The sequence below is a fragment of the Cloeon dipterum genome, chromosome 1 (genome assembly GCF_949628265.1).
Source record: "Cloeon dipterum chromosome 1, ieCloDipt1.1, whole genome shotgun sequence".
Classification (NCBI taxonomy): domain Eukaryota; kingdom Metazoa; phylum Arthropoda; class Insecta; order Ephemeroptera; family Baetidae; genus Cloeon; species Cloeon dipterum.
In genome coordinates, this window is record NC_088786.1 from 23,277,955 (window position 1) to 23,296,456 (window position 18,502).

The window sequence follows — 18,502 nt, forward strand, 5'->3', positions numbered from 1 at the left end:
GACCCGGTGACTATGAGCTAATAGCCCACGGGATGTGCTGAGCAGAAGAGGTTTAAAAATATAAATTTGCAGTGCTTCAAGATTCTAGACTTACACATCTTGCCATTTTCCCATCAAAACAATAAAAGCACTCAATTTTCCTTGAATTTTCATAATTGATTAAATTATTCCCTCATACATATATAGATACACAAATTTTTAATTCAATCGTCGGACACGAGGAATAAAAAGTTATTTAAACGCATTAGGTGCATTTTGAAGTGTTGTTTTGGATCATCTATCTTTTTCAACAAGAAAGTATAAAGTTTTAAATTAATGCTTGCTTGATGGGTTAAAAGCGCGTGCAAAATCTGTCGCGGAGGCTCCTTCGAGTGGAGAGGGCAGAATGGCACTTTGTGATAGGTCGGTTGTAGCGGTGGAGCTCAAACAATATCAGCGCGGACGCCGGAGCTGCCTGCCACAGCTCTACCCAATTTCTAAAGCAGCCCAGCTCTGGCGCAGGCAACACGTTAACACTCCAACTAGCCAGTCGAACAACAAGAAGTGCAGCAAGTGAGTACATACACGACTTTTGTTTTAGATCTGCTAATTGTCATTATAAATCAATTTTATTAGTTTTTTACCCTCATAATTATTTCTTTAAATATCTGAAGCTCTTAAATTTTTAATTTAGAATTTTGGCATAATTAGTCCAGTACAAAAGTAAGCTATTGTCAGCTACGCGGGGCAGGGGCCGCCGAAAAGGAGCAATCGGCCCAGCCGGCACGCGAGCTATTAATGCGATCTTAACATCGTCAATTAAAACCCTGACAGCTATATGCAGCGATCCAGTTATAACTATTTTTTAACTAATTAATTTTTTCTATCGATCACTCAATTTTTCACTTTTGTTAGCAATTTTCCAATAAGGTTCGTGAACCCATGTTATTCGTTCGCAATGTTGATGGTAATTTCAGGTTTCCGAAGAGATAAACGGAATAAAATGTACATGTGGACTATTTTGAGCTAGAGCGATGGTATTTAAAAGATTGCTACTATGAGTTAGCAAGTGTTCAGCAATTTTGAATTATTAAAATAAATCGGAAATGTGACTTTCTCCAATAAACACATACCAAAGTTTTTATCGCATGTTAACGACTGCCATATAAATATAACCGCAGAATTAATGGTTGTATGAAAGATAAAAGCATTATTTAGAAGATGATATATAGTATATGACTGTTGTAGTGTATGTCACAGTCTACCTCAACTGCAATAAACAATAATAAAAAAACCAAACAACAGAAATCAATATAATAAAATTGTTATTAAAAAGAGCGCTCAAAATATTTAGTCCTTATTTGCATTATTATCTTCTAATGCTTCATGACGTGTGAGAAGCTCATGCACTTCCGTTTAATATGTAGCTGGAAAAGGAAATCGTATTAAGTGATTGCAATGCGGTCAAACTCCTGTGCCTTGTGGGAACGAAGAACGAATTCGATCTTAACAGCGAAAAATTGCTTCACAACTGTTTACATTTTAAAATAAATTCAAAACGATGCGAGTAACCAATTATAAATTAGCAGCAAAGCGAGCTTAACCAAACGAAAATGAGAAAGGTCACTCGATGTTTACACCCATCAAACTTGTTGGCTTCTTTGCACTATTAAAAACATTGCACAGCCTTCCGCTTTCCAAGAAAGTAATTTTTTTACTGCTGACAATCCCTTGCCTCCAATCGGTTAAATAATATAATAAAAAAACGCTCAAACTGGTGCCATTGAGCATTTTTACTTGATTATTTTCCTTGTTGACCGCGCTCTGCGAATTTTCTAGAAAGTTCTTTTACTTGATCCACAAATTTTACACGATGAAGCGGACATTGGATTGGCATGAGAGAGATAGGGATAGGCTGCGTATAAGTGCCGTGGCATTCATCCTTTTAAATGCTGCGTGGGCAAAAATGTGTGGAAGCGCGCATCATGCAACGCCAAAGATTTGCCAAAATATACACGTATAAAAGTGGTATCTCTGTTTTATCATATTTATTCCTTTTATTATTATTTATTTATTTAATCATTTTGAAAATAAATATTTTATGAATTGATCTGCAATTGCAGGCTAACTTTGTTGTGTTTCAAGTGGGATGAAGATGAGTATCTGCCTTAATTTATTGCGTTCAGAGGCTGCCGTGAGACACATTTTGCCTCTCCTTGCAGACGCTAATGGTGCACCATTACAATCAATTTAGCTGCAAACAGAGCATCATCTGAGACTTTATCATTACGCGTTAGCGCTCAGATTGCCAACAAAGACTATAGGCTGCTCGCAAAAGCCATTAGCCTAATTAGATGAAAATTCATGATCTATTGTTACTTGCCGCGTTCAGAGAGCAGCATGCATTCATTGCACACTAGATTTCACTTTTGTTTTGCGCTTCACTAGCTTTAATTGATTGGTGTTACATGCGGCGGAAACAAAAACAATCATCATTGAGATTAACCAATATACAAAACAATTGAGAATATTATTAACTGCTTCAGTGTGGTTTCTGACCAATAAAATATTTACGAAAATCTCAAAGAGCTTTCGGCCTATAGTAAGAGGTCCTAAAACCATTTTTCTTACAAAACTCCCTAAACTATTATTATTTATAATGTGGCCTCCCTGCTGCACAAAATTGTATTCATAAATACAGCGACGGCCAAGGCCCGTTAATGTATTCATATTTCACAACCTCGGAAACCCACATAAATTTTTAACAGGATTTTTACCTGACTGATTCCAAACATTTTATTTTTTATTTTTCATCGCTTGATATAAGGAAACGTAAAACTTTTTTGTATTTGTGAAGATATTTATAATTAGTTGTGCCACTTTGCAATGATTGGTCAGAGATTTCGTTCAACGTTGTGCCCTTTTGGTCGCACTTTCTTATCAAATATTGTTGTCCAAATAAACAGCTGTTGAATGTAGAGTCTTGACCCCCAATTTTATGCCTTTGCAGCGATGAAATAAAGAAAATTTTAAACTTAAAATGTTTTAGTACTTGTCAGAGACCTAGCACTGACGTGGAGCATATTAATCGTATTTTTCAGTTTGCAAATTTAATTCCACTAATATCTATTCAATCGTTTTGATCAATGTGCTTTTCAACGCCGCATTGCACCACGAATTGTGAAATAAAAGTTACTAAATTCGATGTTACTCAACAGACCGATTTTAAAAAATATCCAAACTAGTTAAAAGGCTAAAATACGTAGTATACTCCATGTCAGTGCTCGGTCTCTGACTTACTCAAGCTTGATTTGATACTTCTAGCCTTTACAGCACTGATTAAGATTGTGATAAGTGCACGTTGAATTCATAATCCATAAAACCTCTATGTCCAACAAGGTTGTCATTTTTAATAATGTAAAAAACAGCTCAGCTTGATCTGATTTGAACTTGGTTTGTTTATCTTATCATTATTTCAAAATTTGACATGGTTGGTGGATGTACTTTTTTGAATAGATCCTAAATCGTTGAGTCACTGTTGACCTCTGATCTGGTGAAAATAGCGAATAAATAGAGCTTATCTGGTGCGTCGTCTCCAAATGCCCTAAAAGCGATCCACTCACAAAATAATTCATGTGACCATAAAAGTGACATGAGATGATCAGTTTCACTGTTTTGCTTGGTTTAAAATTGAATCAGCTTCAGCTAGCCTTTAACTATCAATATCCGGAATTTTGAAAAACAAGTGCTTGCGTCAGCAATTAAATCATGTGGAAACAACTTGTTGTACTAAAAAAGCAACCCATATGTAGTTAATGCATCTTCAAAGCATTTTTAACTTATCTCATAATTTTTTTTATTTTCCATTCAAGATAGACTTCAATTTCCAAATACCAAAAACACAATATTATATTTTTACAATAATTTTAAATAAACAAAAAATACAAATATATTCTTAATGTATGATTATAATCGCCACTTCTTCCAATTTTTTACTTGGCTCGCAATCTTCCTGAATGACCCTGCATGAGGCACTCTGCAAAGATGAACAAACAACACCGTGGAAATTATCTAACCAATTAAACCGAGGCAAGCTCTGGTCGCAAAATGTATCTGACAATGAGTTGGCCTTGATGCTCTCCACAAACCCCAACGAACTCGATTTGCACTGAGATTATTTCTCTCTGAATTACTTTCAAAGCTTTTGTGTACGTTATATCATATTAAGTATTCGAAGAGCGTGCAGTTTTTTATCTTCTCCTGGAGCGATGTAGAGTAAAACTGCTTAACGTGAGGCGGAGATGACCATCTGACACATTTGCTATTTAAATTTGAAATTGCCTACTAGGGTGTCCAAAGCAAGCTGCTTCAGCCAAATTTATTCAGTGAAGGGCATATCAAATGAATTTGAATTGTGTGCGGTCTTCAAAAACCACACTAATTACGTTGGCTTTGATAAATCTCTCTCTCTCTCTCTCTCTCTCTCTCTCTCATCATCCAAGTAAACCAGTTTTGAAATCAACCTGACCTGTCGCCATAAGCGTGTGTTCCCCAGACGAAATTAATTCCTCGACATCGCGGGAACCGCTTTCTCACTTTTAATTGCTCCCTTGCTGTTTGTGTTCTGTTTTTGACTGTTTGCTTTTGATCTTGAAAATGGCCGGGTCGAGCAAATTGCACGTGGAGTCCCAATTATTGGCAGTGTCCTGAGCAGCGCTCTGCAGAAAATGGGGTGCTAGCAAGGCAAAGAATTGCTGCAAGATGATAAATGGATGACAATTAATATCACCCTGGAGGCCCGGTTAATCAATTTATACCTCCGCCCAAGGGGTCAGACCGATTGGGGTGAACTTGAATTGCCACTGCGGCAGCCCTTTGTGCACGAGCATCATCCTGAAGTAGGTGGTGAAGTCATCAGCTATGAAATGCCAGTCAAAACACCTAATCATAATTTATTTTATTAGTTAAAAATCTTAGTGGGATGAAAAAAGAGGCACACCTGTCCAAAAGCCAAATCGTGGGCTGTTCAACGAGCGAGGGATCGCCAGGCATGATATCCTTTCGCGGGTGCGGTTGTTGGTAGACGAGACAAACTTTGCCCAATCCTTGACAGCCGTCCAATTCGAACAGCTTGCACTTGGACCCAATGTTTGGCACCGGGTGGCGAAAATTGGTACGCTGCCGCTGGCACATTTCTACGTCCAGTGGTGTCAGAACGTCTGCGTCTTCCTGCGGTTTGAAGCCACCAATCCTCCGCAGCTCGGACACTTTGCTAATCTTCATGTTGCCTATTGGCAGCACTTCCCCTTGTTTCAAATTAAAATAATTTTACTGGGATCTTAATCCATTTTATTTAATACCTGAATATTCGTAGTTCCAAATGAGCTTGAAACCATCCGAGGCGAAGTAAAAGTTTTTCAAATCTTTAGGTAATGTGCAGTTGTATCGTTGCTCCCATGACGTGAGAACCATTCTGTCGCAAGGATTGTATCTTGTCATTTCGACGCCTTGAACACCAGGGGTTTCCTCTAGACAAAAACTTTGAATTTGAATATTTTAATTTCAGACAAACACGAGATATGTTAATTGCAAGTGCATTTTTACGCTATTTACTAATTACATTTTTACAAAGGACATGAAAATGTCAACAAACATGATTTGTAATTTTCATTTGAGGAGGGCTTCCCTTATTGGTTTTCTACTCAACATACCGAAAAAATCATATTCAGGTATATTATTGAGTACATTATGATTTCTAATAATAATTTAAAAGAAGGAGCAACAATTAAAATTCATATAAAATGTTATTGAGTCTATTCATTGTTGCATTTTTCAGCCTTTTTACAGCTGGGAGGAATTAAGGCTTGAAATTTGCGAACAATCCAAACAATAAGCAAGAATCGAATTTTTAAAATATATTTTGGATCTCAGTTCGCAGCAAATCGATTTCAAGTACATAGGTTTGTGATCATGTAAGTATGTATCTTAAAATACATTTAGTAGAGAGCCATTAGTGGAGATTTAGATAAGATTTTCAGTATTAGGCCTCCGTTATAGTACTTTAAGGTAGCTCATTCTTTTTAGTGATTGGTTACATAGTAAATAAGAATGAAGATGAATGAACGATATAACCATTATTATTTGACAACGCTAGTACATTATCTTAATTAATTCTGTCATGTTTTCAAAAAATTCATGTGCGCCTATTTATGCCCACACACTTATATATAGTCCATGCTCAAAATTGAATTAGATTCGGCTGCGTATATAATTTTTCAATAAATTTCTTGCTCTGCGTATTAATATACTCAAAAGCAAAAAATCTTACTCGTATACAATTCAAACCAAAATAAATTTTCAAGAATATTCATTGACTTATTTTGCTCTAACTCGCCAAGGTAAATCTAATTTGAGATTCTAATTTTTGGTCCAAATTTATTTAACTTGGTTGATAACATCTTTTGTCGCTTGTTGATATGGACGTTGTGAGAGGCTTTGAGAAAAAACACCGTGGTGTGTTGCAAACTAAAAACTGACCAAGGAATTTGCTCAGCACTTAATAAAGCAAGCAAAAGCTCGTATTAGACAGAGTCGAAACAGACGCCTTTCTTGAAACGCAAACCTTCTCGACTTAATGGTTCTCTCAATAGACAAAACTAATTGGTAGCGAAGAGGTGCGTGCGCACATCTCATGCTTGCATTACCCAACAATTTCACCAAGCCCAGCGTGAGGCTCTCAGTGAAGAAGTTTTGAAATGATTCTTCCTCTTGGCTTGCCATTGTCTCGGCAGATTTAACTCAACGTGTTTTTGTTTAACATCGCTGCCATAGAAACGCGCGTAAATCCACCTCAGCGGACGCGGCGCCGTGCTCCGCATTCAATCTACCCACCGCGCTCTGCGAATTCGTTTTATAAGTGTGCAGCGTGTAACACAAAATTTTGCTCCCTGTTTCGATTTCAACACAGAGAGCGCTACGGCCAAGAATGCTTGAAACCAACTGAAATTAGAGCGAGCTACATTATTTTAATTACAAGGGCTAGTAAGGGACTTGTATAAAATATTCGGTTGCAAAATAACGCGCACGGCGAGGCTTGGTCTCCCAAAGTGATCGAAATGAGGCTTGGCGGCAAGCGTGTTTTGCAGGAAGCACTTGACAACTTGTTGGCACTGAACGCTATTGTTTTTCTCTCGGAGTTCATTTTGAGCATGTTTTTTTCCGTTGCTTTTAAAATAAGTGCTCGAGATCGAAAAACGCATAATTCAACTCTAAAATAAATTAAGCATATGAGCAGACGACGCTGGGAGAGTTGTGATTTAATAAAATATCGCACCATTGATGTTTGTAATACTGAAAGAACTAGGACTACAATTTTCAATATTGGACTAACCGAATGTAATGCGTTTTACTTTTTATCGTTGCGTCTTAAGAAGCCAGCTTTTTATCTAGAGGCAAGCCTCCGCATTATAACGGTGTAAATGATGTCACACTACGTAGAACATTGATGATATTGCCCTAGTCGACCATGCTGTGTTTATGTTTCATTAATTTATAATGCTTGGCATGAATATAAAGATGAGCAAAGTAGAGCTGGTGACCTTAGGGAAAACTTATATTATGTAGCTCAAAGAAGTGTTGAAAAGTATTTTTTACAGATTTTGTATAGGAAAATGGGTTTTCTTTTTTTATTATACAGAAAGTCTCTGATTTTGGATGTGAATAAGCATAAAATAGAGGCACCCCAACTTCAGTCACAGTCGGCAACCGAATTAAACGAGTTACAAAACCGATGGGAGAGCAAACACACCAGGACCGCGGTTAAATACGCACAAGATGAAAAAACACGTGTCAGGCACGTGTTTTTTTGTAAGTACCCAGAGTACATGAAATCACGTTGCGTTTACTGCGCGCCCGCCAAGGGATACTGATTTTTTTGGTTTTCACGCAGTAACCTCTTTAAAATGCTTGTGAAATTAACTGGAATCCATTTAGTTTAACTTCCAACAGCGCATATTTAAGCAAATCCCAGCACTTTGTTTTTTATTCAGTGCATTTGAGCTGTCACTCAAATACCGCATCTTAAAAAAACTCATCAAATCATTTAAACCCACTTTCAATTTATTTCAATGTGTGTGAGGCCGTGTCCTTCCAAACGATGATAAACGATTTTGAGAATTGGCGGCGCCACGCAATAGACTTTACTACGCACCAGGACGGATTGGTTGCACACTCCTGGTGACACTATAATTAATCAAAATCGATGAGAGCACTGCTTTTCCTTGTATATTTGCACGTCTACTGTGCTTATAATAGAGAAACAGTGCTCGCGAAACTGTCGCCCTTGGGCGCGCGTTGCCCCCGTCAGCTTTTATTGCAAACGATCCGCCCTTAATAAGCGATCATGACGACGGGTCAGATTTGTCGCCGCCCAGAGGAAAGGACTAGTTGACACGCAGCAGTGGTGCTTGATTGCAGTTCGTGTGTCCCGTCGGCAACTCCTCTGCCCCCTGCCACTCTCTGTGATATAATGCTGTGCGCATATATATTGCTGCTTAACTCGATCTGAATGGCACTCTATGTAGAGCTGCTGGACGCAAATTGTTATGCACTCACTCTTGAGCAATTACTCATCTGCAAGCCGGCATCCGGCTCATGCCTGAGCGAAAACCGTCATGAATCAAAATCTGGCCAGAAGACGAATGCGATTTTTATGACTTTCTATCTCTTCATAGCCAAGTAGTAGGGCATATAGGTGCCAGACAAATCAAATGGCATTTATCGAATTTTTTACCATGACCATTTTTGTGCCCCCTTCCTAAATTGGCCTGTCAAAGCGACACTGCGCCCCGGCACCTGACAGATGAGACAAGAATTTTGTAAAAATTGATGGCCCATATTGATTAACAAGAATAAGAAATTTATACTAGAACTTTGATGTAACTTTCGGCTCCTTTAACGCCATGGAATGTGCTTTAGCAATCGCTAACAGTCGACTTTTAACTCGGATCAGGGAAATACTCCCTCTCTGAGCTGTCAAGGAAAGTGCGTTTGGGTGTTTTGAGATACGAGGGTATGGGTTACCAGTTGTATGAGTTAGGGGGTCGGAAGAAACTAATCAACGTTTCTTTGGTGCTGAAGATTCTTTTGCAACATTCTGATCTTGTAAATTGTAAAAAACATTTATGTCAACAATTTGAAGAGTCGTGTGGCAACAAAAAAAGGGCGGGTCAGAGTGCAAACTTTTATTCCGAATGAGGTTCAGAGGCTGATTAGATCATCCGATTCCTTAACTTTAAAGTAGCACACATCTCGCTCCAAGGGGGGTTTTGGTGACCCCCAAGTTCACACGAGTGGGTCAGAAATGTCAAGGTTGCTTTGATAAGCGGTGCGTGACAAGAGAGGACAATCCAATCTAGCTTCGCCTACTGCGCAGAATTTGACTTGATTGAATTTTAAAATAGATCATCTAAGAAAATTTAGTAATACTAACTTAATGTAAAAGCGTGTAAAAGTTATTATTGCCTATTACAGGACTTTAAAACGTGAAGTTTATAAAATTGAATTGAATTGAATCGCAAGAAAAATTCAGTCCAGCAGTTTCCTTTAAAAAACCACAAAACCGCTGAGCGCCTGTTCTAACCAGTGCAAATTTGAAAGAAGAGATTGCTCTATAAATGATAAACCTGTTGCTGTACAAATGGAAAACGAGAATTAGTTAAAAACACAAAAACGTGGCTGAAGTGGCTCAAATGATGCTGGACCACTTGTCCATTATATAATTAATTGCAATTAATTATATTCATTCTTTACTGATAGCACATATGCTTGGAAAAAAAGATTAAAATGGATTATCTTTATCTTTTTTTGCTCTTTTTATCCCTGTCCTCGGACCGGGAAGGGCGCGCACTGCACTAGCACGAATGCTGAAACCCGGGTCCCAATAATACCGCGAACGGATAACATGGGTGCACCAGGCCGCACAGGCCCACTGAAGGGCCACTTGCCTCCGCACCGAGGACTGCATTGAAACGCTAGACATTCGTCCCGTGAAGCCAAATCACGCATGCTGGAAAGGTGCAAACCAGCAAATAGCGAGTCGGCGCCGGTGCGCCTCCCAGCCCGTTGAGCAATTTGAGCATTTCGAGTCACTAAACTAACCACTTTTTGCCATCTCTGACGTTGGGTAGCCAGTATTAGATCTCCGAACTGCTCAAATACCTCCCATTGCTTTGACACTCCTGAGAATGCCTTAACAATGGGAGCCAACGGGCTGGTTAATCTTGAATATATTGGGAAATGAGTACCACAAAACTTCATATTTTTACCGTGGATTTTTATAAATTTACAAATTCCCTAATTCAGAAAAGTAATAACAGTTGGTAGTTTGATGAAAATAGTTATAATTCAAAACGAAATTCAACACAAGTACCATGAAACAGTAGAACAAAGTGTAATGCATTTTATTTATATCGGCATTTATCGATACTACCGTCCTTTAACTTAAGAGAAAAATAGACACTCAGCCACTTATAGGCTAATGCATTACCTGCAAGTGCGTATTAAAAGGATTACTTTCGTGTACTTATAGTTTTCGAATGATTGAACTCTTAGCTCTTTGCCGAGGTTATTGACTTTCATTTGCTTATCACTATTCACTACAAACACGACCTTGTGCGCATCTGCTACAAACCACTAAAATTACTTGAGGCTCGTCAAAACTTTAAAAAATTCCAAAACAATAAGAGCATAATTATACAGTCATGAAACCGCCAATTAGCCACATAAAATGTTATTCCATTTATATATCAAATAAAAACAACATTTTTTAAACGCAAATGAATAAAAGAGGTCCAAGAATCTGCAATTAATAACTGAGTTCTTTCAAGAAATGAATTTTGTAATTATTTTTCTCTAAGCCACCATCCACTCAGTTAAGTCAAATATTTTAAGCTCTTAGTCTTAGCTGAACCATGCAAATCAAAAGCGTAAAGACTGTGAAGATCATCTGCAAAATAATTTAGTTGTCAATTTCACTCAAAATCATTTTGTGTGTAGGTTTTTACCGGTGGTCAAGTAGCCCGACATTGAGAACTCTGTACTATGAAAATTTTCTACTCTCGTCTCAATAAGTTAGACTGCATCTATTAAAATACAACAACAAAATAATAAAATCCAAACGTTTATGTAACCAAAATATATACCCATAATCTGCAGTTTGCATTTATTGGCATTACCCGTGTTAGACCATTGCCTCCAATTAATTTTTAAATATCTTTTCATAATTTTTGGTGTAGTATTAATTTTGCACTTAACTAACGACCTGTTTCGTTACCGTTTTCTGTTGATTGTGCGAGTTGGTCGTAAAGATTATCAAAGTGGAGAGACTCACGCAAATAGAAATTACGTTACGTGCTGAAATTGTTGGTATGATGAGCTGATACGTGACAAAAATGCGTGGCAAAATGTGTAAGTCATTTCGCATCCAAGAGACAGAAGAACACGTCACCTAAGCCGTTCGTGACCTTTGAAAGCATGAGCCAAAGCTCACGATATATTTTTTATCTCTTTCTGTCCGTCGACAATGGATGAACCACATTTCCGCTGCTCCTAAAATTTGGTATGATTTTAAAATTACAATTCTTCATAAAATACCTCTTGCAAGCACAAAATGATGCTGGAGACCTTTCTCAGTCCCAAACATGAGCAGTACCACCAAACGAACAAGAATATATAATATATGATTTTGAGCTCCAAACACTATGGATGAAAATTCCAATGTCGTGTAAATGCGTTACTATAGCTGGAAGCTTCAAATTTAACCGTTGCAGGTGAGAAAAATGTACAATTTGCAATCAAATAACGTTTAAAACAGAGAGACAAAGAGCTAAATAAATTTCTTTCGGCAACGTACGCGATGTATATTGGCCTTAAATTAGAGTGAAACCAAAAAAATACATTCAAATATTTTTAGCTCAATCTCTTACCTGAATGGCGTTAAAATGTAACCATGTTCCTGCTATGTAATTCTGACATGAAAATTGTAAAATACAGGAACACTCATCTTGTACTAAAAAATTGCGCCAGCAAAATATTTGGCAGAGTCTCCTGATGAGCATTCTAAATGAGGCACATATATTGATTATTTACGTTATTAAAAAATGAAAATTTCTTACCATGACTGTAAAAGTACCTTTTGGCTAGAGTTGTTACAAAAATGAGTACATATTGCACTGCATTCGCAAAAAACTGTAAATTAATTCTTTTTTGCCGATTTCAAATGAGGGGAAATTGTACCTGTTTTATGGGTAAATAGCCTAATAATTTCTGCAAGTTTAGCAAAACAAGCATTTCCTTTGCATGCATATTTAGCTCTGGCATGTTTTAAATGATAAAATAGTGACATCTGTTAATCTTATTTTATACGTAAAACAAAATTATTTGTTCACAAAAAATTATTTTTTCACAAAGCTAGAAAATTTGGTTTGCGTTGACGCTGAAGTTAACGATTCGTTGGATTCGCTTATTATATCTCCGTTCCAAGTTGAGACATACAGATCGTAAACGTTATTGTTGATGCTATTATCTGATTGAAAAGTTAGTATTTGAATATTTTATCACTCCAATATCGATTTATTTACGTTCGATAGGAATGCTTTTCCTGTTGTAATATAGCCTGACAGCGAAATTTCATTACTGTGGTTCTCATAAAGACGAGTGAAGAAATCAGTCATCTGCATTAGAATCAACGCAATGATATAAATTAGATTAAAAAATTCACTTGATCGTATACCATCAATTTTTTCCCATCCGACATTTGCAACGAATTAGAAATGGACACAGCCTTTATGATATTGTCACGTACCTGAAAATAGAAAGAGGAATATAAATTTTGAAATCAGAGATCGGAATATAAAAGCTGATCACTTTTTTCTGCAGACTGTGCGAATACGAAGTTATTGTCACAATGGAAATGATACTGGCTCCTATTCCCATCAAAAAGCCTATGGGAAGGCGAGGATTTATGAGCGCACTACAAATCGCGGAAACGCAGCGTCCGAATGAGTAGATGAACAACAGACTCAGTGGCCCAGAAAGAATATTTCCCACATCATTGACCATTTTTGAGAGAGATAAGCAGGGGCGTCTGTACTCAAGCAGCGCAGATTCCAGCAATCTACTTTTTTCATTTTCTTCTACGTCGTTTACAGCAGCCTGAAAAAACCCTGAAAATTAATTAAATACTACAGAAGCCCTGAAACGCGATACCATGTAGTTGAAATAAAGATTGTCCGAAAATGACCGTAGGCATTTGCAAGTGGCCGCCCACCAAAATATAAGCAGCACCTGATTTTCAAAAATCACGTAAAACGCAATCGATTGTTGCCAAGTTAAATTCAATTGGTCCGAAAAATATAGAGAGTACGTTAAAAGTACTCCTAAGATTAGGATAACAAGTATTAACATGTGTTTGATCTTGACAGGGTCGTTTTGTTCCAAAGTCTTTTTTAACGACAGGCTTTTTGTGTCACACTGAAAAATAAAAACAGCTGTTAATGAATTATTCAACCCACTGAAACTATTCACACTTCCAAATTATTCCACTTGTTCAAAAAATCTATTAAGTGCTGACTTTGACAGAATGCTAGCAGTGGCAAGAAAAGTGGCAATATGCGTTGCCACAAATGAAGCTTGTTCATGATTCGAATTTTAATATCGTCTTTGATTTCCTGTAAAAGAAACAAATCAAACAAACAAACAAATATATTCACAATGCTATAAACCTCAGCAAAAGTGTCAAGCTCTACAAGAAAATAAGAACCTACATACAATTGAAACGCAATTACGAGCGTGCAATAAACACTTAAATATCTATCAACTTTAAAGTAAAGTAAAGATTTTCGTCTATCGTGAACTTTTGCAAATGGGAAAAATCCCAGAAGTCTCATGAAACCCAGCATGAACAATGTTTCATGGCAATAAATGCTGTATTTTGCCATCTTTCCCTTCAAGCGTCTCAAAATACTAACAATAACATAAACCATGCACATATTCGGACTATCTTTGAGTCTTGGTAAACATTATTTCAATCAGCGGTAGTGCTACAAAGTAGTTTATTTGTTTGCTTTTTCTTTTTGTTTGCAGAATGTCGCCTCCCGAAAAGGGCACGGAGAAAGAGCAGGCTGTGCAAATGAGCCTTCTAGAGGCAGGTGTGGCTGAGGGCGCCAATGACAGCCTCCAAAATGGGAACGCACCATACAACCCTCATTTGCATCGACAACTTGTGCATCCAACTACGTAAGTAATCCATTAGTGAATTTGATTCCGCAATTTTTGCCATTAAATGTAATTTTCATCTTGCCCCTTGAGAGGCAGAGTCCATTTATGTGTTAATTTTTCGCCTGCTGTTTAATTATGCATGTGCAAATTGTATGCTCATCCTCACGACTGAATGAGCCTTTATGTGGGCTTGGCAATACATGCACGTGGGCTCAGTGGGCTGCAAGCGCGCGTCTCGAGAATTTTAATACTCTAATGTGGGAGATGGGAGATGGGAGATGGGAGATGGGAGATACCTCCTTTTCAACTAATTCGACACCCAACCGAGCCCATCTCGTAATTTACATTCTGCGGGCGAACTCGTTTGTTCTTTAACTTGCTTTCGTTGACCTATCTAACAAAATACGTAAATACCGCTTTTGCATTGCTTCCTACGGATCTGATTTTGCAGCAAATATTTCCCTAAAATTAGACCACCAGTAATTAGATTTTTTCCGAAATATGACATTGAGAGTTTAATTGCAATTATTTTCAGAAACAAGGAGACGTTGATTCACTTGCTTAAAGGAAGTTTGGGAACTGGAATCCTGGCTATGCCGTTTGCTTTCCACAACGCAGGTCTTATTCTCGGCTTGTTTGGCACAATTTTCATCGGATCCCTCTGTACCTACTGTCTTCATGTCCTGGTAAATGAACTTATCTCTAATAGTATTTAATGCTAAGTGAATTTTGGGATTATAAAACACATCCAATGCAGTTTTGCGCACCTTAAACTTATCTACAGAAATAGCGATTTATTATTTTTAATAATAATAAACAGCGCTACACTCTTTAACTAGTTTTAAAGAACCAGATCTCTTGCTCTTTGAAACCGCGTTCGGCGAGTTCAATTAGAGGTGGTTGTAAAAAGGTCGAAACCCGTTTCTTTTGATGATGACTCCACTCAGAGAAGTAAGTGGAATTTTCCACTCCAAATCTTTTGCCCCTCCAAGGTCACATTCTTGGTATCCGGGGACACAACAATAAAATGAGATGCAAGGAAAGCGATCACCTGAATCTTTATCAATTGGTTTTACGCTGCATAAAATTTGACCTAGAGGACGAGGTGTTCATTTTTATTTCACTTACCATTTTTTGCACCTTTAAAGAGTATTAGTTAATATAGGCAGGTATTTAACTTTATTTCGTTACAGGTCCGTTGTCAGTACAAACTTTGTAGTCAAATGAAGATTCCTGTTTTGAGCTACCCCATGACGCTCCAAGTTGCACTTGAACAGGGACCTCCGTTTTTGAGATGGGCAGCTCCATTCGCAAGGTATAAGCCGCAAATAAAACATGATGAACGATTTTTTCCACATTTGCAAATTTTCCAGCCACCTCATTAACTTCTTCCTCATCGTTTACCAGTTAGGAATTTGCTGCGTTTACATAGTCTTTGTGGCCTCCAACATTAAAGAGGTATTTGGGATTTTGCACAGCATTTTGCAAAAAAAATTGACGCTTATTTACGTTAAATTTTAGGTTATCGACGTTTACGTGGAGTCGAGTCTTGATTTGCGGTGGTACATGCTTGCGCTTCTGTTACCACTGATCTTGCTAAATTATGTGCGCAACTTGAAGTTGCTCGCGCCGTTCTCAACTGTAGCTAATTTGCTTACTTTTGTGGGACTGGGACTGGTACTTTACTTTGTTTTTGCTGAAGGTCTACCCGGACTTGAAGATAGAAAACTCGTTGGATCAGTTCAAGGAATTCCATTGTTCATAGGAACAACACTTTTTGCCCTGGAGGCGGTGGGAGTTGTAAGTCACTCGCACACTTTTTCTTTTAAAACAATAAGCAGTTTTTTTATAATTTGTTTAGATTCTTGCTCTGGAAAATAACATGAAAAAACCCGCGTCTTTCGGTGGATACACTGGCGTGTTTAACCAGGCAATGAGCATTATTGTAGCACTTTACGCCGGAGTGGGAGCGTGTGGCTACCTGAAGTACGGCGCTGATGTCAAAGGAAGCATTACTCTCAATTTGCCAAATGAAAGCGTGTAAGCTGTTATTTTATTTTATGAAAGCATACTGAAATGTTTAAAAATCCCTATTTTTCATCAGTCTCGCCCAGGCAGTGAAGATCATGTTTTCCTTGGCGATTTTCATCACTTACGCCCTTCAGTGCTATGTTCCCGTTGACATCATTTGGAACAACTATCTCAAATCCAAGTACGAAAAGCACTCTAAGTCACTGCTCATCGAGTTGGGAGTGCGGACAATGTTGGTCTTGACCACATGTAAGTTTTTTTTATAATTTTTTAAACTACTCTATACGATTTATAATTTATTTCCGATTGCAGTTGTTCTGGCAGTCGCTGTTCCACGGTTGGAACTGTTCATCTCTCTGTTTGGAGCTCTGTGCCTGTCGGCGCTTGGTTTGTGTTTCCCAGCACTCATTGAAATGTGCGTTGAATGGAGGAACAGTCCTGGCCCTTTCTTGTACCTCAAGGATCTGCTCATCTTCATATTCAGCTTAGTGGCGTTGGTTATTGGCACATCTCTAAGTCTCAAAGAAATCGTTCACTCATTCCAGGAACCTTGAACAAATCATGTGTGTTTCGACCAACAATTTGTACCAGGAGCAGCACTCGTTATCAAATAACAAAAAAATTAAAAATTATTGTTTTAAATGAACTTTTTTATTAAGATCCATATTTTATGTTATCTTTATTATTGTTTGAAATATTGCTATGAATATTTAAATATTTTAAATGATCTTGGAGAATGGCAGTTATGAGCGGAACTTCAGCTCCAGCTGTTATTTTATGCTGTGCGGACATGACTTTTTAGTTGTTTTTTAAAATTTACTTTAATGATGAGCAGGAAACAACCTCTAAAATTCTTACGCAGTGTCATTTAATAAAGGAACATATATGGAAGCCGACTGTATAGCTTGGCTTCTAGTCTAGTGCGTTGCATAATTATTAATTTGTTTATTTGAAGTATTACAAATCATCTATGTCCTCTTTTCTTCAAAGATCTGTAAATTCTTGAAGTAATTATTTTTCACTTGCTTTGATGAATTTCATGCCTGTGTAACTCTCATTGCTTTACATACTTCACAATTTTATCCAGCGTAAATTTGAAAATAAAAATAAGTTGGCCAAATTTACGCAGGTTGATATATTAAAATTAACACTATTCAAACTGTACAAATTAATACACTTTGGTGTGCAAACTGTTAAAAATGAAGAAATTGAACACTCAGATAACTCTCTGTAAATCATTCTTCTTAGTATTGTGAGATTACGTTGCTGTCATAAATGATGAAAAAGGAAAATATAAGTTTTTAAGTAAAAATTGAGTTTAATTTCCTCAGCCTTGCTAAAAGTCATAAAACTCGGAGACATAAATGTAATTTTTTAAACGTCAATAACTGAATATTAATTATTTTTAACTGCTCAAGTTAAAACAAACAGTTGTATATCAACAATACAATTTCCATGAAAAAATTAGCCGCAAAAGAAACTGAAATGGCCATATTGATGGTTTTTTAAATTACAAAAATAAATCTCTGAGAATTATTGTCAGATATATATTGTTACGCGTCCGGAAAAAAAGTAAATATGCATTGTGCGTCAGCGGACAAATGGTACATCTGTCAAAAGGTAAATCGTGAAAATGGTAAATATGCACTTTTGACGCAAAACGATTTTATTCCACCAATGAAAAATTCGGGTCAAAATACATGGGGTGACTCATTTTTTCATCACTAGTGACATCTATATGCAAATAAAGGAAAATTTAAATTTAGCTTATAGCCTGACAAAAGATGTCATTTGCAAAAATCTGTGAAAAAGGTGAAAATCAACAAATTTTTGTCCAGGGATCAATGGACTTTGAAGAAAATTTTTTTGCGCAAACTTTGCCTTAATTGACCGAGAAAATAGTTGAAAAAACTCCGAATTTCTAATTTTTGCGGGTTTTGCGGGCGTTCGAAAGTCAAAATCTGGGAATTTTGAGTACTTTGTAACTTTGCTCAGGATGGTTCTAGAACAAAAATTAAAAAACCGTTTAACTCGTCTCAACATGGCAAACAACTTTTATATTGACCTCAAAGTGGTAGGTCAAAGGTCAAGGTCATAAAATTGATTTTTTATTTAAAACTCGAATTTGAAATTGAATATACTGAAATTTTTTATTTTTTCCATAGCCATTTTGTAGAGTACAGAAAGTTTAGTTAAAAACATTAAAATTTGGATT

At 37.1% G+C, this 18,502-nt stretch overlaps 2 protein-coding genes across 2 annotated transcripts; one reads left to right on the forward strand and one right to left on the reverse strand.

Annotated features, from left to right (window-relative positions):
- The first annotated feature begins 370 nt into the window (after positions 1-370).
- Positions 371-17,599, forward strand: LOC135934740 (proton-coupled amino acid transporter-like protein CG1139). The gene is made up of 9 exons (XM_065476695.1): positions 371-552; positions 14,122-14,274; positions 14,792-14,942; positions 15,450-15,571; positions 15,630-15,714; positions 15,778-16,056; positions 16,118-16,296; positions 16,361-16,536; positions 16,600-17,599. The coding sequence occupies exons 1-9, from the start codon at positions 386-388 to the stop codon at positions 16,839-16,841; spliced, it is 1,554 nt and encodes a 517-aa protein (XP_065332767.1). The 5' UTR covers positions 371-385; the 3' UTR covers positions 16,842-17,599.
- LOC135948631 (tubulin polyglutamylase complex subunit 2) lies at positions 3,875-6,783 on the reverse strand. Its single transcript, XM_065497999.1, has 5 exons — positions 6,684-6,783; positions 5,340-5,507; positions 4,979-5,285; positions 4,797-4,920; positions 3,875-4,733 (listed from the first exon to the last, which is right to left on the reverse strand). The coding sequence occupies exons 1-5, from the start codon at positions 6,757-6,759 to the stop codon at positions 4,578-4,580; spliced, it is 831 nt and encodes a 276-aa protein (XP_065354071.1). The 5' UTR covers positions 6,760-6,783; the 3' UTR covers positions 3,875-4,577.
- Positions 17,600-18,502: the final 903 nt, after the last annotated feature.

Coding starts and splice junctions, on each gene's coding strand:
- LOC135948631 (XM_065497999.1), bottom strand. CDS start 6,759: ATGGCAAGCCAAGAGGAAGAATCATTTCAAAACTTCTTCACTGAGAGC. Junction 5,508..6,683: donor GGGCTTGGTGAAATTGTTGG/GTAATGCAAGCA, acceptor GTTTTTGTCTAG/AGGAAACCCCTGGTGTTCAA. Junction 5,286..5,339: donor TTGGAACTACGAATATTCAG/GTATTAAATAAA, acceptor ATTTGAAACAAG/GGGAAGTGCTGCCAATAGGC.
- LOC135934740 (XM_065476695.1), top strand. CDS start 386: ATGGCACTTTGTGATAGGTCGGTTGTAGCGGTGGAGCTCAAACAATAT. Junction 14,275..14,791: donor CAACTTGTGCATCCAACTAC/GTAAGTAATCCA, acceptor AATTATTTTCAG/AAACAAGGAGACGTTGATTC. Junction 15,572..15,629: donor TGGGCAGCTCCATTCGCAAG/GTATAAGCCGCA, acceptor CAAATTTTCCAG/CCACCTCATTAACTTCTTCC.